This window comes from Lonchura striata, chromosome 2, assembly GCF_050655825.1.
Source record: "Lonchura striata isolate lonStrDom1 chromosome 2, ASM5065582v1, whole genome shotgun sequence".
NCBI lineage: Eukaryota > Metazoa > Chordata > Aves > Passeriformes > Estrildidae > Lonchura > Lonchura striata.
The window spans coordinates 42,766,829-42,787,473 of record NC_140704.1 but is presented as its reverse complement, the minus strand read 5'-3'; the positions used below and the strand labels follow the sequence as shown (position 1 = coordinate 42,787,473).

The 20,645-nt window shown below is 44.7% G+C and overlaps 1 protein-coding gene across 1 annotated transcript; it reads left to right on the top strand.

Annotated features, from left to right (window-relative positions):
- Window positions 1-204: 204 nt before the first annotated feature.
- On the top strand, window positions 205-20,123 carry MTURN (maturin, neural progenitor differentiation regulator homolog). The gene is made up of 3 exons (XM_021548798.4): window positions 205-411; window positions 6,143-6,265; window positions 12,437-20,123. Exons 1-3 carry the CDS (start codon window positions 250-252, stop codon window positions 12,545-12,547), a joined length of 396 nt encoding a protein of 131 aa, XP_021404473.1. The 5' UTR covers window positions 205-249; the 3' UTR covers window positions 12,548-20,123.
- The last annotated feature ends 522 nt before the right edge of the window (window positions 20,124-20,645 follow it).

Below are 20,645 nucleotides of genomic sequence, written 5' to 3'. Positions count from 1 at the left end.
GAAGCGGCCGGGCGAGGCACGGTCTCGCCGACAGCGCCTTCATGCGTGGGGCTTGTTTTTTTTTTCCCCCTGTCCCCCAAGTTGCCAGGAGGCGTCGAGTCAATTGTCTGCGGCGGATTCCAGCGGGGCCGGTGCCGGGAGCCGCGCGGGGCGGGAGGGGCGGGCGCGGGGCGGGCGCGGGGCGGCGCGAGGCCCGGGCAGCGCGGGGGACGCGGGCGGGAGGCGGCGGCGGCGGCGGCGGGGTCGGCGATGGCTTTCGAGGCGCTGGCGGAGGCGGCGGAGCGATGGTGCGCCCGCACGCCCTTCCAGCTCATCGCCGCCGAGGAGACGGAGCGGCGCATGGACTTCTACGCCGAGCCCGGTGTCTCCTTCTACGTGCTCTGCCCGGAGGCCGCCTGCGGCGACAATTTCGTGAGTGCCCCGTGAGGGGATCGGGGGTCGCGGGCGTGCGGGGCGCCCTCCGCGCGTGTGCGCGGACGGGCGGGGAGCCCTGGCGCCGCTCCGGGACTCTCAGTCCGTGCGGATTCCCGGAGCCCGGCGGGAGCATCCGAGGGGGAGCGCCAGGGGGGCGGAGGACGGGGCCGTGGCCGGGAGGGAGGGATGCGGTGATGGAGGGCGGCGGGGCCGGGGGGATCCTCCCACGGTCTGCAAAATGGAGTCCGCTGCCGGTGGGGGGCGGCCCCGCGGGCAGGGACACCGCACCCCCCCTTCCCCATCGCCCGGCCCGGGGTGGCTGCGGGCTCCGGGCGGGCGGGGGGAGCGGTGCGGGCCCCCGCCCTGCCCCGCGCCCCGCGGGCTTGCAGCTGCCGCTTCCCCCCGCGGCCCCTCCATCCTCCCGGGGTGCCGGGGCTGGGGCACGGCGCGGGGACGGGAGGACTGGCAGGGCTGTCACGGCAAATGGAGAATGGGCAGGAATAAAATGGAGTCAGGATGACAGGAGGGCCGCACCCCCCCCGCCGCCGCCGCTCCCCGGGGCCACGGCGGGATCCGTGCAGGTGGTGCCGGCCGGGCGCCCCCGCCCCGCCGCCCCTCACGGAGCGCAGCGCCGAGTTCGTGCGGAAAAGGCTCCGGCACCGCAAGCCCTGTCTTTGAGAAGGGTCGGGGGGTGCTCTTCCCCTCGGCCAGACCCTCCCGGTGGCGAGCACAAGTGCGGGAAGTGTCACGGAAAAGCGGCACTTCGCCGCGGGGTTTGTAAGCGACCAAGTGCCAGTTAACTTCAATGAAAGGATTTTGCTTTGCTTATTTTAACAAAACAGCTTCTAGCACCGTTATTGTAGGAATGCTGTAGGTTCTTTCATTCACAGAGCAAGTTTCATCCCTCCACTTGCTTGACAAATGTTCGCTAATTCCCTTTCCAACAGGTAAGTGCAGATTGAGCCCATCTGACAGATGGGTCCATGGGAACAAAGAGCACTGGAGTGACTTCTCCAGGACCACAGATCCCAGCGAGCAGGATATGTATTTATTGTGTTGAGTAGATGGTCATGCTGAATTATGAAAGAAGTTGTCTGGAGTTTAGTTATGCATCTATCCAGGGATTCATGAGACCTTCAGGTGTAGCAGTGGGGTATTTCAGTGTGTGGATTCTCTCAGTCCTATGTGGGAATAGATCTGCACATCTGTCTTCCCAGCACCTCTGAGCCTGCTAGACCCCAGTGCTCATTGCTTTCTGGAGATGCCCGTGCCCAGAAAAGGCCATGCCTACTGCACTCGTAAACAGGAATATGTATGAATCCAGTGCAGCACTAGGCTAAAACTGAGGTTGGACACTAATGATATTGGAAATTGCAAAGAAAGTCCATTTATTTTTCTTAGACATGTACTGTTTCTTTATACGCTGCTCAATTAATGAGTGAACTCTTTCATACAAAGTATTGTCAACTTCAAAAAAATCTTAAGCAGCTTCAGACCCTGTTCCAATGCTGGCTTTTTTTTTTTGCGTGTATGTTTGAAATCACATTTTCCCTTTGTTTTTTTTTGAAAATATTTTCATTCCAGGGTTGGTGTGGGAAGAACTCCCTGCCCAGAGTTACCACTAGTAAAATGGAACAAAGGGCCAACTCCTGTCAAATTTGGAGCATAAGCAGTGGAAAACTAAAAGTGATGTTTTCTTCTCTCTTTTCTAGCCTTATTGGTTGCAGCACTTTTTCTAATGCTAATACTTTTAAGACAGACAGATAGCTGTCATTCTTAATTATTTCTGTAATATGATTAAGATCCACTAATGACTAGATTCTTCAGCATCCTGTTTCCTTCTTCTAGTGCACTGTGGGACTTAATTTCTGCTCCCAGCTTGATTATCTTGGTTTTTTGCAGTCACTTTCCTTTTTTTTTTTTTTTTTATGTTCCAGATTATAACTTTTCTTTCTGTGTGCAATCACAGGCCAAATTTTATTTTAAGGAGACTTAATACAAGCCAAGGGACTGATTATCCTTTGCACTTTAAAGCCTTGTTGCATGGCTCCTTTAACACAGTGTGAAGTGTGAAAGGGAGTAAATATAAACAGAATTCACAGTGACACACTTCACAGCCTTCTTGCACCCTGTACCTCTTATAAAGGAGCCTCACATTTAATAAGCATCTGATGCTTGGTATTCTTGTTCTGTCTTTACGTTGTCATTTCATAATGATGCGACTTAAAAAGCTATGTAGGAGGTGCCAGAGAATTCCATGATAACCCACTTGTGAGGAGGAAATGATGAGCGTGATGAACTTAAAAGGAAAGAGGAGAAGAGAAAAACTTGGAAAGATTGCCAAGATGCAATGTGGGGGAGAAAACCACTGAATTTTGTCTAACATCAGTGATCCCAGATCATAACAATCTGATAGTTTTCATTTCCTGAAGATATCTTTAGGCTAGGCTTTTAACATGCTAGAGATGCAGGAGACCCATGTAGATGCTTATTGGCATTTTCAGTACCACCTGGACACTGAAACTCCTAATCAGCATTTTAGACAGCTGAACAATGTACTGTTCAGTTCCTGATGATCCTGAGGTTCTCGAGAAATTAATTGGACTTGTGTAGCCATAATCAAGGAGAGTGAGAGTTGTGACGCTATTCCTTACAGTCTGTTATTTGTTTTGTCACCATGTTATTCAAAGTAAATGAAAAAATAAATAAAAATATGATGCCATCTTGCTGCAAGATTTCCTGAAAATATTTCAGAACAGAGTCGGCGGGTCTGAATATTTTATGCAAGTTAAATTATCCGCATAAATAAGAAGTTTTACTGTCATGCACAACAAGTGGGCTGCTTAGAAAAAAGTGGGCCAGCAAGTGATTCTGTCATCCAGCTACACTGAGTCATCTAAAGGCGTGAGGGAAAGCAAACCCCTCCAGATGCAACCCTATTGATTTCCTCAGCTATGTGCTGTGTGTAGATGCTGAACTAAACAATTCAACCATGATCTTAGGTCAGCTGAGGTGGAAATTAGTGGATGTGTGCTTTTGTAGTGACACAAAACAACTGTGAGCAAAACTGGACAATCTTGGAAAACACATACTCTGATGATGAGGTTAATATTTTTTTTATTGCACAGCCACAGCCAAGCACTGTGGTCCATGAGTTTGCCAGCACTCACCTTCTCCCACTGGAGAGAGATCCTCAGGCATCAGGTTTTCCAAGAAAAGCATCTCTGTATATGCAGCCTTACTGAGCTTTCTAAGCAGGAGTTGAATCCTGAAATTATGTTTGTTTTTATTTTGAAAGGCCGAAATTCCTTTTGCAGGTTCCTCTGGAGATGAGTGAGTCAGTGCTCAGAGAGTTCCTGCGCTGCCTGGGTGCAGCACTGAACCAACACAGAGAGCTGTATATGCAGCTGAACCTACAGGCATTACGGCCCTGCTCTTTATTGTGGTTGAGGTTTTTGAGGGAGAAGATTAAATCAACTCATTTCCAAATGAGATGTGTGCACTAATGACACATGAAACTTTTTGTAGTGCGTTTGTTGCTACAGTCAACGTTTTAAATCCTCTGCAGATGGGGAGATTTTGGAATTGTTACTTGATATCATGTTACTTGTTACTTGTCATATGCTGCTATGCAAAAAAATCTCAAAAACTCAGTGATCAGGTTATTCTCTTAGGTTTTCCCCTTGTGTTAGATCATCTTCCTCTGCCTACTGCTGATAAATTCACATGAGTATCTTAAATGTGGTGCAGCTTGAAAAGAGATTGTAGAAACACATTAGGACAACATGGGGTTAACTTGCCCTGGGGAAAAATCCAGTAATGATTTATTAAAGGGCAGGGCCTGATTTTCATTTATGTGGAAGCTCCTGTGTATAGCTCTGGTAGTCAGAAGAAGCCACAATTTAAACAAGAATGAGGATCTCAGCAGTCATAATTGTTTTATATATATAAACAATTGCAACAGGTTTGGCTCGAGTCAGGAATTGCCAAGCTGCAACATTCAGCTCTGAAGTTTAGGAGTTACTAAACAGTTATTGCTAACCCTAAGCATGAAGAAATCATGGGCCAGACCTCCAAAACCTCCAAAGGCTGTTTTTAAAATGTGATTTGAAAGTGTTCATTTGATATTTTGAGGAGGGCTCATTTCAGTTGTCTTCATGTACGTTCTGCCGTTTTAGGCCACAGAAATGACAAAGTTCTGCCTTTTTTTTTTGTTGTAACAGAAGCTGAGATTTAGTTGTATATTTATGGGATTACAAGGCCCATGACTCTTAAGATGGCATGAAGTATCATGAGACTTGTGGTATGTGTGTTTGAGAGTTGGCAAGACTGTAAAGAACTTACTTTTATTGCCGGAATGATTAAGACATGACTCTGATTATATGGAAAGAGCAGAACCTACTCAGTAATGCGGGGCTCTTTCCATAACAAAACATTTCACTATGTTTATGCTTGTAAAGTGCAACAAGCAGCAAAGAAAATGCAGGTCAAGTGAGGTTCATAGTAAAGCAGTTACAGGTTTTATCTTAAAGGTGCAGTTTAGATTATGTTAATTACTGTTTTCTTTCGTTAAGTGCAAAATTGCATCCCTGGTAGGTACTCACCACTGAAGAGGAAGGCAACATGCAAGTCTTATGCTAGGGATTGAAACATCTGTCGTTTTGAGTCTTACCCTGAATGTTAGTTAAGCTTTGGAGAAATCCTTCTCTTTCCTTAAGTATAGCCTGCTGTTTATAGCAAGTAAAAAGGGACTCTGGGGAAAAGAGCTGCTGTGCAAAAAGAGAGGTACAAGAGTCTCAAGCCAATTTGGCAGCTCTGCACTTCTCTGTGTGACAGGCTGCCTAAGACAGTCCCATGCACCAAGTTGTCAAACAGAAGGTGTTTAAGATGATGCATTAGCTTGTGCCCTTGGGCACAGGAAGCATTGTTGCCTGGGTGCTCTCTCCATCGATTTCCAGCTCTGTTTCAAGCAACCTCCTAGCAGCAGAATAAACATCAGTTTTGAGAGAGGCTTTGAGTGTAAGGCTGGGGAACCAGCATCTCCAGAGCAGAAGTAAGGCAGGAGGATCTCAAGTGGGTTTAAATGTGTCTGCCTGGGAAGAGAAGATTGTGTTCCAGGAGGAGTAAATCTCAAAACAGGGTAGGAGGCTCAAAGTGTCAGGATGCTGTGAGTGCCCAAACATCTCTTCTTGGCTCTGTGTCTAGCCTGCAGGCAGATTTTGCATCTTTTCTTCTGCATCGTCAAGAGAATTACACATCAAATTCCACCTCCAGGGTTGCATTATATTTGCACTAACGCCAGAAGACAAAGAGATGCTTCAGCTCTTCCTGAGGGCTTCGCTGCAGCAGATGATGCAGAAAAGGAGAAAACCTAACATGACTTCCAGGTCTGAGCAGGGCTGATGTCAAACAAAACACCTTTATAGGTAAAATATGTGTGTGCCAAGTGCATGTATCCTTCATGGCGGGTGCAACCATGAGGCATTTCTGCTTCAGGATCGATTTCCCTGTTTTCTGATGCATCCTGTTAATAAAATTTAGATTCCTCCTCAGAAACATGGCTTCTGAAAGAGTCTGCAGTGCCTGTCCCCAGGGCAGGTCTGAACTGCAGGAGGCTCAGTGTACTTTGGCAGATGTTTACAACATGTCACCTTATAAAATCACATGGAAAGGTTGGCGTGAATTCTTGTTAATGCCTTTCCTTTCTTGTGTTGCTGTTGGCTTTCAGCATGTGTGGAGCGAAAGTGAGGACTGCTTACCTTTTCTGCAGCTCGCACAGGACTACATCTCCTCCTGTGGGAAGAAGACACTCCATGAAATATTGGAAAAAGTCTTCAAATCCTTCAGACCCGTAAGTGCTTTTTTTCCCCTTCTAAACGTTGATAGTTAGCTATGACTTTTAATAGGACAGCACTGGATAGAACAAGCTGGATTTTCTTCTCCAGAAATTTGCATCTCCAGTTAGCTGCCTGGGTACAGGAGTGTTAGCACATAAGCTAGCATCAGGCAATTGGAAATTGTTTCTTGAAAGTCAGCTGCCTTTTTATTTCCATCTCTGTGTTTGAGAGGATGAGATTCCTGTGTGGGATGGGAGGCCAGCTGATGTGTCAGCCGGTGGCAGCGGCAGAGGCTTGTGTCCTGCTGATGCAGCACTGAGTCCAAGGAACAGGATACAAGTCAGCGCCGCGGGACTTTGTGGCAGAGCTGTTTCCTGGCACTGGAACTGGGGAGTTTTGCAAGGATTTGAACAGCAAGAGTAAACCTCTGGGAAATGAAGTACGGTCTCTCCTCAGGGTGGTTTATTTTATTTTATGGTTGTTTTTTTTTTTTTAGTGACTGGTTTGGCCACTGCTTGAGAAGAAGTTGGAAGAGAAGCCAGGTTTTGTGGCGAGGGGGCCCGTATTTTTCTGTTTTGCTGCTACTCAGCTTTCTCCATCCTAGTTTGACAAACTAAGATTTGTGCCAAAGCCAGGATTTCATCAGGGTAAACTGTCTTAGGCTGGCTGTTGTCCTTCATTTTGCCAAATACTCCTTTTGGATGTTCTGGGGCTGGCTAAGGGCTTGGTGCAAAGCAGGGGAAGGTTTGTAGCCAGAGCCATTCTCCTGTCATGTCCATGAGAAAGTTCACCAATGCACATTTTTATACTCAACTTTCCCCTCCTGTCTTTTTCTGGCTGACTAATTGAGAAGACTGGAAATGTATCCCAAGTATTTAGTGTGAAAGGGAGGGCCTGGAGCACCAATATGAAAACACTGACCCTCCCTGTGTCACACCCTTGCACAGATCACCACAGCTGATCGACATAAAATAACATAGTTTAAAGAATCCTTTGAGAGGCTAGAAATAAATAGAACAGATGCACACTTTTCTTAGAAAGGGCTGGAAATCTGATCTGTCACTACAGCTGCTTGTAATTGTGAAAACATGCAAAAAATACAAGTATGTTTCCCGGAACAATATTGGGCTCTAAGATCTTCATAGCTGTCTTCTCCTGCTCAGGGAAGCTGTGTCTTTGATGAGAAACTTCCATTGGTTTAACTAAGGAGGACTTAAAAAGACTTAATTAAATTGGTGCAGATTATGTATTTCATTTAAACCACATTTATTCCAGTTTAATTTAAGTTACTGAGAAATTGACTTCAGTCAAACCAAGTTGAGCTACTCTTCAGAATAAAAAGGTTGAAAGCAAGGGGAACCATTATCCTGAGCCCTTCATTAATACATCACATTTCACCTCATGATTCTCACGGCTGACCATATAAAATGACATTGAACTAGAATGTGTCTTTTCCAAAGACACACACTCTTGATGTAGTCTTCAGGTGACTTAAAGGATACAACACTGCTGGGCACTTTTTCTTCTCATGGCTAGTTACGGTGCTCTGAATAACTCTTTTGTTTACAATCTGCATTTTTCTAGTTTTGCTCCTTAGCTGTTGAATTTCATTTTGCTTTTGTTTGCTCAAAAATGGTGTCCTCAGTTGCCAAAAATCTCTTTCAGACTGGAATCAAGTACCTCTTCATTTTCTCGTGGTTGTACCACAGATAATTAAGTTTCTCAGGTTCTCCTTTCACCCAGTATTGAGAGATTTGCATCAGCATAGCAAAACGGAGTTTATCATTTGAGGTATGGCTGTGTGTAGGTAAGTTTAATTAAGGAATGTATTGACATTTTTTTCCTCAGAGTAACTATTAAAAATAGCACATACATGGGAGGAAAGATTTTAAAAATTGAATGGTGTTACAGTAAATGTATGGAAACAGTTATTTTGCACCCTCAGGCCTTTCCCAGAAGAAATCTGAACAAAAACCTCTTTTCTCTGAGATGGGGAAATTATTTCCTTGGCATCACTTTATACTGTCTCCTGTCCTTTCTGAACTGGACCCATTTTACTAATGAGACCACCTTGCTGTCAGCTTCAAGGCAACTGCATTTGCAGGGCATTTCTTCTCCTCTATCCCAGCAAATCATCTGACAGAGACCAGTCTGGCAAACTCCAGTGTGAAAAATGGCAGTTCAGGAAAAAACTGCAACTGAAGGTCAGACTGGGCTTTTCTGAAGTATCTGGTAGCTCTGCCTTTCACTGGGGGCTCTGGGACACTGGGGACCAGGTTTTTAGCAGGTGCTTGCTAAGCACTGTAAAGCACCTTCTGAAAGTCTTCTCCATTTTGGTATTCCCAGTAGACATCTGTCATTATTAGACAGTTCTGAATTTCTTTGTTGGGGTCCTTTGAAAGGAAATATTTAGAAGAAAACAGTGGCAGTGCATCTGCAGCTTTCCATGCCGTTTTGCACAGCATGAGCATCTGCCTTCCCATAACTGAGGGCTCCAAAAACAACTTTTTCCAGTAACTCAGCTCAGCCCTGCTCTGCATGTTCATGATAACAGCCCAGCCATGTCTCCATGACCTTGCCCTGGGGCTGTGGAGTGGGAAGGGACTGCCTTCTCATGCTGCTGGGCCCTGTGTTTTGGAGACAGTGAGAATATGAATGCCCAGCAGTTGGCATCCCTCTCAGTGAGAGTCAGAGAATTCCTTCTTTTCAGCAGTCTTCCGTGGGGCAATGGGAGTGGTCTAGGTCTGCCCCCTGTCCGTCACTGCTCTCAGGCATCTCTCCCCTAATGTTTTATGTGCCTAAACACAGTGCCAAGCAGGATATTTAATTAGATAGACTTTTTAAAAAGTGCCAGTTTGCCTGCAACAACTATCCACACTTCTCAAGGTGTTTCTTTATTGAAGGTAGTGAGGGGCATGTTGTCTGTACCCATTACTGCCTTCCTGGGTCAGTTTCCATAAAACTTTATGATTTGTCTTATTATCCACTTCTTCAGGGAGCATCTAGAAATGCCAGACACCACAAAGGTACATGATCTCAACCAATAGCACTGGGCTCAAATACTGTTATTTGCCTCAGAGCATAACATCTCCTCCTGTGTTTTAGTCTTTCTGGTGTCAGAGGTACCATACTCTGGTGCTAGGGGGTGCCCATGCTGGTGCTTTTAAGCATATCTGTCCGGAGACATAGTCCTTCCCACAGGGATTCAACAGAACTGTGTTATCTCTAGTGTAGCATCACACAGACTGCTAAAGCTCAGTCTTGTACATGGCTTATTTTTCAGTGTGCTTGTGTGCCAGCTTTTAGTAGGACACAGTGTCACTCTGCTTCCGTGAGTTAGTAACTCTGAGGTTATTTGTAAAATCAGGGCACTTTGAAAGGGTTAAGAAAGACAAATATAAGAAATGCCTGAAGGACATCACACCAACTGGCAAAGTTTGCAGGAAACCAAGGCATGAGTTATACAATTCAGCAGCAGATTCCAGGGGTCCTATGCTGAGCTCATCTTCAGCCTGGAAAGCCTACATCTGAAGCGGGGAGTCTGCAGTGTAAAAGCCATTTATTCCATATTCACTGTATCCAGGCATGTCCCAGTGACCTCTCCTTTGCCTCCAGATGGATAGTTTGGCCAGCAGAAATAAATAGCTGTAGTTCAGGCAATGCTGCTGGTTGTTATCCTCCCTCCTTCCCTCCTCACCATGCCCTGACCTCCTCCTAGCCATGCATCCCTGCCTGGTAGTTTTTTTCCCTTGGCTTTTCTGCTGATGAATCAGCTCTCTCTTTCTACAACAGTTTTCTGTTTTACATATTTTCTTCTTGTTTTCCTCTGCAGTTAAGTCCTTTCAAGTCTGCTGCATAGCTGATACTTCAAAATACATAGCAGCTATGGACTAGAAGCAGAAACTAGTGTGTGGGAAAGAAGATAAGGTGGGAGTCAATCTAAGATCAGCCCAGGGCATCTTCATCATCTTATTTTGTCCTTACCTTTTGTATACCCTCCTTCTGTTTTGTCCCAATGTTTGTAGAGCTCCCTGCTCTTTAGATCCTGTTCCTCCCTTCATGTGTTGAAGGTGTGGGCTGATTTGTCATTGCAGTCCAGAGAGAAGTAAGGGGTTAACAGCTGTGAGGGACCACCCTAATCCTGTGTGAAGCAACAGGATATGACACCTAAAAGCAAGACGTGCATGGTTGAAGTCCTTGGTGGCTTGTAGAGTCATAAAGTGTCTGTGGGAGAATAAAACTGCATCTCCTTTGGAGCAGAATCTCATCCCATCCCATCCCACCCCACCCCCATTCTTCTGCTGTAAAACCACTAAAGTCTACAGCATCACTCTGTTTTACACTGGTCTCTCTGATTCACGCTGCTCCAGGGAATGAGGAGCTGGATTTCCTGATGGCAAAGAGAGAGGAGATGTGTGAAAAGCAGGATGTACTCCCCATCCTTTGGGATTGTGCATGTGTTTGGAATTCTTGTGCTGCATGTTGTGTTTTCCATACTAATTTTGCAGTATAGTATCCCATAAAATGAAGATTAATGTGACTCATTTCCTTGCAAATCAAAGAGGAATTATGACCAGAGGTGGGGAAAAAAAATGCAATCAAAACTCTTTCTACCAGGTGATACAAACAGGAGTACAACACTCACATTTAAATTGAATATACCAGATTAGTTTATCAAAAATAATACTGGTGTATAAGAAGATCTAGAAAGAGTCCTTGATTTTGACTTTTAAAAACTGAATATTTTAATTTTATCTTCAACATGAAATAAAACCCTGCATCCTGAAAATGAACTGAGCCGTTCATGTTCAGTTAAGCATTTGATTTGAGAAATATGTATGCAGAGGAACAATTACTTTGTTCTGCTCAGAAAACAAAAATGTTTTCCATTTGGGGTCTCTCGGTAAGTATTTTTAAAATGTGAAGGAGGGGATTTAGTCAGCAAATTCTCCTTCCATTTCCCTGCTGAAGAAAGCCTGTAACTAAAAATCTAATTTTCTCCCAGTGGCAGTGAAGAATACAAGCTTCATTGCACCCAGAAGCTAATTCTATGCCTTGTATTTATGTCCAGTAAATAATTTTGAATGTCGATCACAGACTGAATTAGTTTAAGTCCCTGAAAATCTGCCTCATTGCAACCTTCCCATTTCCATGCTCTCACCTAAAGAGTGTCACTCTCCTCGCGATTTTTCTGGGCTTTGCCTCTTTCAAGAGCTAACAGCTGCATCACTCTCCAAAGAGGGTGTAACATGCATCTGTGCTGCTCTTCCAGCTCTGCAAGCTAAATACATAGTATTCTCAGTAATGCCTGGCCTATAATTTTGCTTTTTGGCTATTAATAGCTGCTAGTGGAGGAATCTGAGATTTCCACAACAGATGCGTTATTTTGATCGTTATTTGGTTTATTGTCTTCCTGACTTCTGTTGGCATGGCAGCCTTTTGTTGGAGAGGTGAGAAGTTCAAACATGGCTGTTTGCTCCTTTTCCTGTACTGAAGAGGTGAAGTTGCAGTGGTCGGAGCCATCAGGTGGAGGTATCCAAACATTGTTCAAGGAAGATGAACTGGCAGTTCCTTGCAAGCCCAAATCTAATTTGCAGAAGTTTAAAGGAACAGTATTTCAGTGGAATATACAGCAATTCTTACTGCAAGGGCTTCACACAGCAGGCAAGACTTTATCTGGTGTGATGGAGTGAAGGCTTCAAGAAGAGCATTTGACATGGCAGGTCTTTGGGTTTTTAGGGACTCCTTGCCTATTCCACGCTAGCCAGTATTTCATGAGGATGTTTTCTTCTTTGCTTTTATAGGGCTGATGAAAAACAAACTTAAACCAAGACAACTACTGCTACAGTATTATCATGGTTCTTTCTGAAGTTAAACCACTGCCAAGTCTAAACACTCAACAATTCATAATGTGACCTCAGGGAAGAATGTGAAGCTTTTTGCAAGTGCTTTGCTTTGGTTTTATTTGTCTTCCAGTCTCTGAGTGCTTAATTTGGTGTGAGGATGCATTTTCAATTCTTTCTTTATCCCAGGAGGGAGACAAAGAGAGTCAAGATCATTATGTAGTACTGTTATTCCAGGGTTTGAGCTTTTTAAGAAGTGTGTGTAGGATTTGTGTGAAGATATGCAGCAAAGCTGCACAAATGGGTAATTCACTGTTACACAGTATTTTCTCTTCTTTGTAGTTACTTGGGCTTCCAGATGTTGATGATGATGCATTTGAAGAATATAACGCAGATGTGGAAGAAGAGGAGCCAGAAGCCGATCACCAACAGATGGGTGTCAGTCAGCAGTGATTTTCTGAGAAGCTATAAAAAATTCTGAAGCCTTTGGTACCAGTTGGGGTCAGGTGGTCCCACGTTAGCCTGTATGAATTAGCACATCACAAGGGGATATCTGGCTGCCAAGATAAAAGTTTTACAAAAAATGGTTTTTAAAAAAATAATAATCCATGATGAGCTTTGCTAAGAAGTGACCTGAATTTTGCTCCTGCTTCAGTGGGTTTTCTATGGAATTGTCTTGGTAGCATTCTGCCGTTATCAGTCTAGAAGTAGTTTTGTCGCTGACTTGTCTCTTCGATTTGTGTTCGAGAGTAGTGTTTGCTGACAGGAATGTAGAGTACTGAGAATGTAGGAGGTGTGTGGGGGGAGTGCTGAGTCCTCACCCGTGACCTTTCCAAGGAAACCAGTGCAGAGAGCAAACACCACCTGCGCTTTTCTTTTTAGTTCAACAGCTATACGTTTTTGACAAAGTACCAAATGAGGAGAGACTTTTCCTGAAAAACAGTAGTTTAGTAGTGGTTGGTGCTGCAGAAGTGCATATGAAGGCCTAATGAAAATAATGGGAAGTAAAAAATCCAGGGAGTGTCAGATGTATTGATGTCATTTCACTGACACCTGAGTTTCCAAGTGCTGAATTAATAACTGGGAGTAACAGGCACCAGCAGCACTCATTATAACCAGCCCTGGTACTTTGACACCATGTGATCCAAAGGCAAGTGCTGCTTTCTTACAAATCAAGCAAAAAATAGCTGTTGCTTATCCCTCTTCTGTATGACAACTAACTTTAAACCTTGCTGGTTTTGATACACTGCCCAGTTATTACTCAAACCTCGTGGCATTGTGCATTAGAATCATGGAATCATTGAATATGCTGAGTTGGAAGGTTCCCATTAGGATCCTTGAGTCCAACTCCTGGCCCTGCGCAGGGCACCCTAAGAGTCACACCATGTGCCTGAGAGTGTTGTCCAAATGCTTCTTGAACTCTGTCAGGTTTGTGCTGTGACCACTTCCCTGGGGAGCCTGTTCCAGTGCCCTACCACCCTCTGGGTGAGGAACATTTCCTGATACCCAGCTTAAACCTCCCCTGACAGCTTCAGACCATTCTCTTGGGTCCTGTCACTGGTCATGAGAGTGAAGAGATCTGTAGCTGTCCCTCCTCTTCCCCTCCTGAGAATGCTGAAGACCACAATGAGGTCTCCCCTCAGTCTCCTCCAGGCTGAACAAACCAAGTGACCTCAGCCACTCCTCACCAGGCTTCCCTTCCAGACCCTTCATCATCCTTGTTGCGTTCTTCTGGACACTTTCTAATAGTTAAATGTCTTCTTTACACTGTGGCTTCCAAAACTGCCCCCAGCACTTGAAGTGAGGCTGCCCCAGTGCAAAGCAGAGCAGGACAATCCCCTCCCTTGCCGGCTGGTGATGCTGTCCCTGATGCACCCCAGGACACACTTGGCCCTTCTGGTGACTCACATTCAACTTACCATCAATCAGGACGCCCAGGTCCCTTTCCACAGCACTGCTCTCCAGCCTCTCATTCCCTGGTCTTTACATGCAACTAGGGTTGCCCTGTCCCAGGTGCAGAATCCAGTCGTTGCCCCTGTTAAAACTGCACACAGTTGGTGATTGCCCATCTCTCTAATTTGTCAAGGTCTCTCTGCAGGGCCTCTCTGCCCTCAAGAGAGTTGTCATCTTCTCCCAATTTAGTGTCATCAGCAAATTTACTCAGTATTCCTTCAAGTCCTGCATCCTGATTCCTAATGAGATGTTGAAGAGCACAGGGCCAGGGATGGAACTCTGTAGAGCCTCACTGGTGACAGATGACCAGTCTGATGTCACTCCATTCACTGTAACCCTTTGTGCCCAGCCTGTGAACCAGTTGCTCACCCATCCCATGGCATGTTTATCCAGCTGTGTGCTGGACATTTTGGTCAGAAGGATACTTTTGATACAGTATCAAAAGCTTTACTGAACTCCAAATATATGACATCATCTTGGTTCCCTTGATCAGCTAGGTGGATTACCTTGTTATAAAAGGAAGTCAGGTTCGACAAGCAGGACTTTGCCTTCATGAAGCCATGCTGGCTGTGACCAGTGACTGCACTGTACTCCAGGTGTTTTTATATACCTTCCAGAATAATATTTTCCATTATTTTACTGGGCACTGAATGAGACTGACAGGCCTGTAGTTTCCGGGATCTTCCTTGAGTGCAACTTGAATGCAACTTAACACTGAAGCCATAAGGGTGTCAACCAACACCTGGCTCTTAAAATTATGCCAGACCTCTTCCTGGGCCTTTGAGCTAGTCTGGGCTTATTGGAGGGGAGCTAAAATACTGCTTCAGCTGATATAAAATTTAGTGAGGTTTTACTTATCAGGGGACCCTGTCCCCAAGGGGTTTGGCAAGGGTTTTCGTATGAAGGAGAAGATGACCCCTCGTATTTTTTACCTGTTTTACGTAGTTCCAAGTAACTTGGATGAGTGCCAGACTGTGAAGATGCAGGGTCTCTTTATTTACTTGCCTTTTGTACTGAAAATATAAGAAGCAAAGGTAATTCTGTTGTAATACAGCTGTTTTCCACAATCAAGAACAATGTTTCTAAATTTACTCCTTTTTTCCAATTTTTTAAAAATTGTAAAACAAAGGTCACACACTTCAAAGGCCCTTTTATACAGAATTAGCTTTATAAAAACAAAGAGTGATCGAAGAGAAAATGCTTGGACAATTCCTATAAATAACTCGCATTATTTTGAAAACCCTGTTGTTAATGATGTCTCCTTTTCAATGGATTTTTTAAAGACTTTTTCCAGGGTTACTAAAGAGAGCAAGTTTTCTTGATGGTTTACATTTATGATGGTGGTTTGAGAGATGCATAGCACATGATTTTTTGTGTTGGAAGCAAAGATCTTCCATTACTGGGATGTGTTACCTGAGTCTGCACAGAAGTGTCTGCAACACTGTAAAAGTCAGAGTTTAAGAATATTAAAAAAAAAAAAAACCGTGGAAGAAAACCAGAGCTTAATGCAACTTTGTACATTCTTTCAGCGTGCAGGCATAGACATGGTAGTTGCAGCACCTTTTCTATGGACTAGTGACGTGAGAACTGTAGCAGTTCACTGTATAACACTGTATAGCAGCAATAGGCTTTTTGCTTACTGAAATAAAGTGTAAGACCAGTGGTTTCCACCTCTGCTTTAAGCCCCTAAATTTTTATTTCCTCTCCAGCTAGGACAGATGCTACAACCTTAAACACAGCCTTCCTTTGGAAGAACACCTCTTCATAGCATACAACCCTTGAGTTATGGCTCACACAAGTAGATGACTGGGGCTGACTTTCCTATGCTCTAGTGTAATGCAAGTGAGCAATTTATACTTGTGCAAGCTAGAGGCAAAGTTGTGCTGTTCAGATTTGCTGAGCACTTCACCCATTTGTTTGAGGGGCAGGTGGCTGGCACCAATGTACAGGTGCAGGCACCCCACACACACCTGCACAGTGAGCTGGGCTGCAAGCCTGGCCTGTCTGGGACACAACTCCCTGCCTTTTACAGACAGGCAGGATTCCAGCTGTGCAGCGTGTGACTGCACAGAGTGCTGGCACAGCAGAGGGGAGGGTGCAGGGTGGACATGAGTAGTAGCTGAGGACTTACTGCTAAATGCACCTTGTACGGTGTCAGGGGCCTGTGGCAGAGATTGGATTGGCCTAAATGCTGTGAGGAATTGACTCCACAAGGCTCAGTGGGAATTGGGCACTGTTGACAGCAGGATAGGCAGGAATTCATGAAATGAGGAAAGACTAAAATCCAGTGCTTGTAATTGCATGCAGGAGGTTGTAATGTGTCTGCACTCTGCTACCTTTCCTTGCATATTGATTGAATGAGAGGTTGAGCATTAATACAGTTGCAAGCAAACAACACTGTAAATTATGTAAATATGTTATTATTATTTTCTGTATTCACTAACTCACTTTTTCCTTTGAATGTCATGTGCCATTTGAGTGACTTCCACACAGACTGCAAGTGCTGGACAGCCAGCCCTTCTGTAGTGCTCTCTGCTGCAAAACTCCTACTGAAGCCAGCGAGATTTTGTTCAGGCAGGACCTGCAGGACCAGGGGATGTGTGAGGCTTGGTCCTGTAGAAAGCTGAGTGCTCTCATTTCCTCTCACTTTGCTAGGAGCTGAATGTGTTGAGCTCTGCTGCTGAACTGAAGCATGACCAGGCAGCACTGAGAATAAACTGGAATTTTATACATAGAAAATTTAATTTACATGTAATAAATGTGAATGAGCATTAATATAGAATGTATTTTATCAAAAAATATTGGTTCCTTACTTTGACCAAATACATTTCTGTATTACTGTGTTACTTTTCCATACATGCCAAATGATGCAGGAGTGTGGAGCTGCTTTGGTTGTACTACAACATATTTTTGTATTTCATTTATTTTTTATTTTCCCCTCCCTCCTACCACATATTGCAGTTAGTAGCCATTCAGTAATAAATCAGGGGTAGCATGACCCTGTGATTAGGCTGCCAGACTGAGACACAAGATTTACCAACACAACATAAATACTTGCAAACCTGGAGACACTCGGTGAGATGTGGGTTTGTAGCTCTGCCATTGCCTTGCCCTGAGCTTTAGGTGGATCTCAGACTCTGAGAATTCAGGGTAGGCCTCCAATTATGCATATAGACCTCAGGAAAATTTAGCAGGAGCAGGGTAAGTCCCACCTTAAGCCTTTTCTAAAAGGGACTGTTAGTATTATTTGTCCAGCAGTGTATATAGCACTTTAGGTCTGTGGGTGAGCAGAGATATGCATTATCATTGCCTATCCTCAGAGAAAACCAGTAATGAAAGGACACAGAAGAGTTTCCCTTTTCCCTCAGCCTTTCTCATAGGCATTTCATGCTCTAACTGAATATAAATACAGCATAGCAGAGACTTGCAGAACTGGTGCTTCTGAATATGAGTTGCATGAATGCAGTTGGCAAAGTGCTGCTTGGGTGATGAGAAATACATGGGATGCCAGATGGAAAGGCAGATTTCAGAACTATGGCAAGTGCATGGGCAGGAGTGAGCAAAGCCCCTTCAGAGAGAGAGATGCTGATATTTCTGAGACAGCCAAAGCCATCCTGACAAGTATCTGCATGTTGAACCCATGCAGTTTATGAAAAAGCTCCTCTGGACACTACTGAGGCCTTGAGCTCAGTTGTGTTTTCCTGTTAGTGTCCTGCCTGATTAACGCATTGAGATGGTTGAGGGAGGAAGGGCTAGAGAAGGCAAACTGAAAAGCCTATTCCTCTTCTCCAGCATTATGATATTGCATGAGTTGGTAGGAGCAGCAGTCAGGGTGCAGGAAGCTCCTTTTTTAGGTGCATAGTAACATCTCTTTAAAAGGACTTGCTCATGAGAGAAAAAAATTGTCACACATCTCTCAGAAACAGGGGAATAGCCCACCCCTGAGCACAATGACCTGAACCCTTACCAGACTTCAGCTCCACCTCCTGCCCTTCTCTCAGCTCTTTTGCAGGCAGTTTCCCTCCATGCATAGTGCTGTGCCTTTGAAAGAATCATTCTTGTAAGAATGTCACTTTTTCTGGGAATAGCCACAGTTTGCCTGCATCAGTGACATCATGTCAGCTGCTGCATCTTTTCGTTGTGTCCCATGGATGTGCTGGATGATATGGTGGCTGGGGGCAGCAGGGAGGAGTTTCCACTGCAACATTGCTAAGTAGGTCCCTGCCCTTTATCCCTCTGCAAGGTGGGACATGAGACTGTGACAGTAAAAATGATTGCAATAACATTGTGGACATTGTTTTGGAAAGCTGCCATTCAGGACATATTCTCAGCCTCTTTCAGCATCTTTCTTGATCTTTGTCCGGGATCCAGGGCTGATGTTTATGGCTGTTTTACTCAATGTTAGCTTTAGCAGTGGCAGGAGACGAGGTTGCATCCTTACCCTGTCTGTGTCCATACTTCCCTCCTGTCCATCTTTACCATTCTGTTCTTCTCAGAAGTTCTCACTCCCAGCAGAAGGGAAGCATAAGAAGGAGGAGAGAAACACCTCTTACCTCCCACAGCTTGCAGCCAGGTGCATCAGTGGAGCTGCAGTTCAGCCCAGTGTGAGTCACACTGTCCTTTCTGTACAGGGGAATGAGGCATGTGTAATCCCTTGAGGACCCATGAGTGGTCCATGCCAGACAGGGGTTGTGCAGAAGACAGCAGCCATTTTAGGTGCCAAACCCAGTGTGTTTTCACAGCCAGTTATGTCTAGCCAGATAATCCAACCTCTGAACCAACCATTGAGACTCTCCAGGTTGGAAATCCAGAAAATGAGACTTGTCTGGTTTCCTTGGTCACTGGGAAGTCTCTTTCTCTGCTGGCTGTTTTTGGTTTGACCAGAGGACATGGGAAATTGGGAAAGATCCCTTCAGGGGCAGTAGATGGATGCCCCTTTTTGTAAATTGCTGAGCAGACGCAAATGCTTTGTTTTATGTTTTTAATTCTGGCAGGACCTCCCCTCTTCCCCAGCAGCCTGTCTCTGCAGACAGCTGCAGCTGGGAAAGCTTTATGTGAGAGCCAGGCAGGAGTGACTCAGGGCAGCAACTCCTAGATCCTGTAACAGGCTGGACTTGAGGTCGTCCTTGCAGGGTAACCACAGAGCTGAAAGCTCAGGGGACATCACTTCCAATGCAGATATTTAAATAGAGTCCTTAAATTTGGTCCTTAGAGGACAGGCCCTGTCACTTTGGGGTTTTATTAGACTTCCGAGACTTAGTTGCACTGTTGGTGTCTGATGTCTGTGGCAGGTAGGCAGAGGAAACCTCTTCACTTAACCACATTTACTAGTTCAGTGAGTCAAATTGTCTTTTACATGATCTGTGTTTGACTTTTTTCTCATTGCTTTTTTTATTTTTTTTAAAGAAAGACAGTCCTTAAAGGCACATCTGCATTATTGCAAACCCAAATTTTTACAGAGCTGCGTATCACTACACTGTCAGTATGAGCTTGGGCATAAAAAATAAAATACAGATTAACAAAAAGGGCCTTCATTTGCCTACAAGAAAAAAAAACCAAACTAGTTATTGCTGACTATAATGAAGCTTACTGGTTTCATGTAAAATACATTGAACTTTGAAATTCCTTTTCTGTACCAACATGCTGTTGCTCGTGTAGGCAAAGATCTGTGGTAACACTGCATGTAAAGGAAGCTTTCATCTTCAGGGGTGGTAAAAGTGTCAGCTCTGGATTTCAGTCAATGCAATTCTTTTGTCAAGTTTTCCTTTACTAATGCAGGGACTAGTCAGCCCTCAACACACCAAGCAGAAATCATGTTGTGCCATGCCATGCCAAGGCTGTCTTTGGTGTGGTTTCCACCATTTTTCTGGCTGGAAGACCTCTCTGTCTTTGGGATTATTAAGCTGTGAAAGGAGTCAGCAAAAGAAGTTGCCCTTTTGTTCAGCAGTTTCAAAGGTGTAAGCCTACAGTGGAGCACTGCCTGCCTTCTGATCCTACTTCCTCATCCACCACCAAGGTGTCAAATCCAGCAGTGTCATTACACCATGAGCTTCCCATTAAAGAGCTTACCAAACTCTCCTGACTGATGGTGTCTTTTCTCTGTTAGCAAAATCAACTCAGTTGTGAATCTGAGGGGGCTAAAACACAGCTACAATGCATGTGGCACAGGCTTGGCTTTCATGGGCACTGCTGGTGCATGGTGGGGTAACACAGTGTTTATAGGTGTAAGGAGGTGAAAATTATGTCATTTGAGCTTTGAGCATTGCAAAGCCATCCCTGATGGACCCAGAATCATCAGGTATTTTGGTTTGGCACAGTCTGAGGCAGTGGATTTGCTGTCAGAAGATGGGAATTGGTTGTAGTATTTGTATGAGCCAGTATTTCAGACCTTGCAGGTCCTTTTCTGTTTTGCACAGAATAGGAAGACATCTAATTAAGAGACATGTAACAATGCTGAAATGAAAATGGTTATTCTGTTCAAATAATGTGTCTCTTTTCTTTAAATACTTCACTCTTAATTGCTACTTTGACATCTTCTCACCCTGATTTAGTTGAAAGAGTCAAGTCAATTGTTACCTTTTGTCATGAGCCTCTGTGA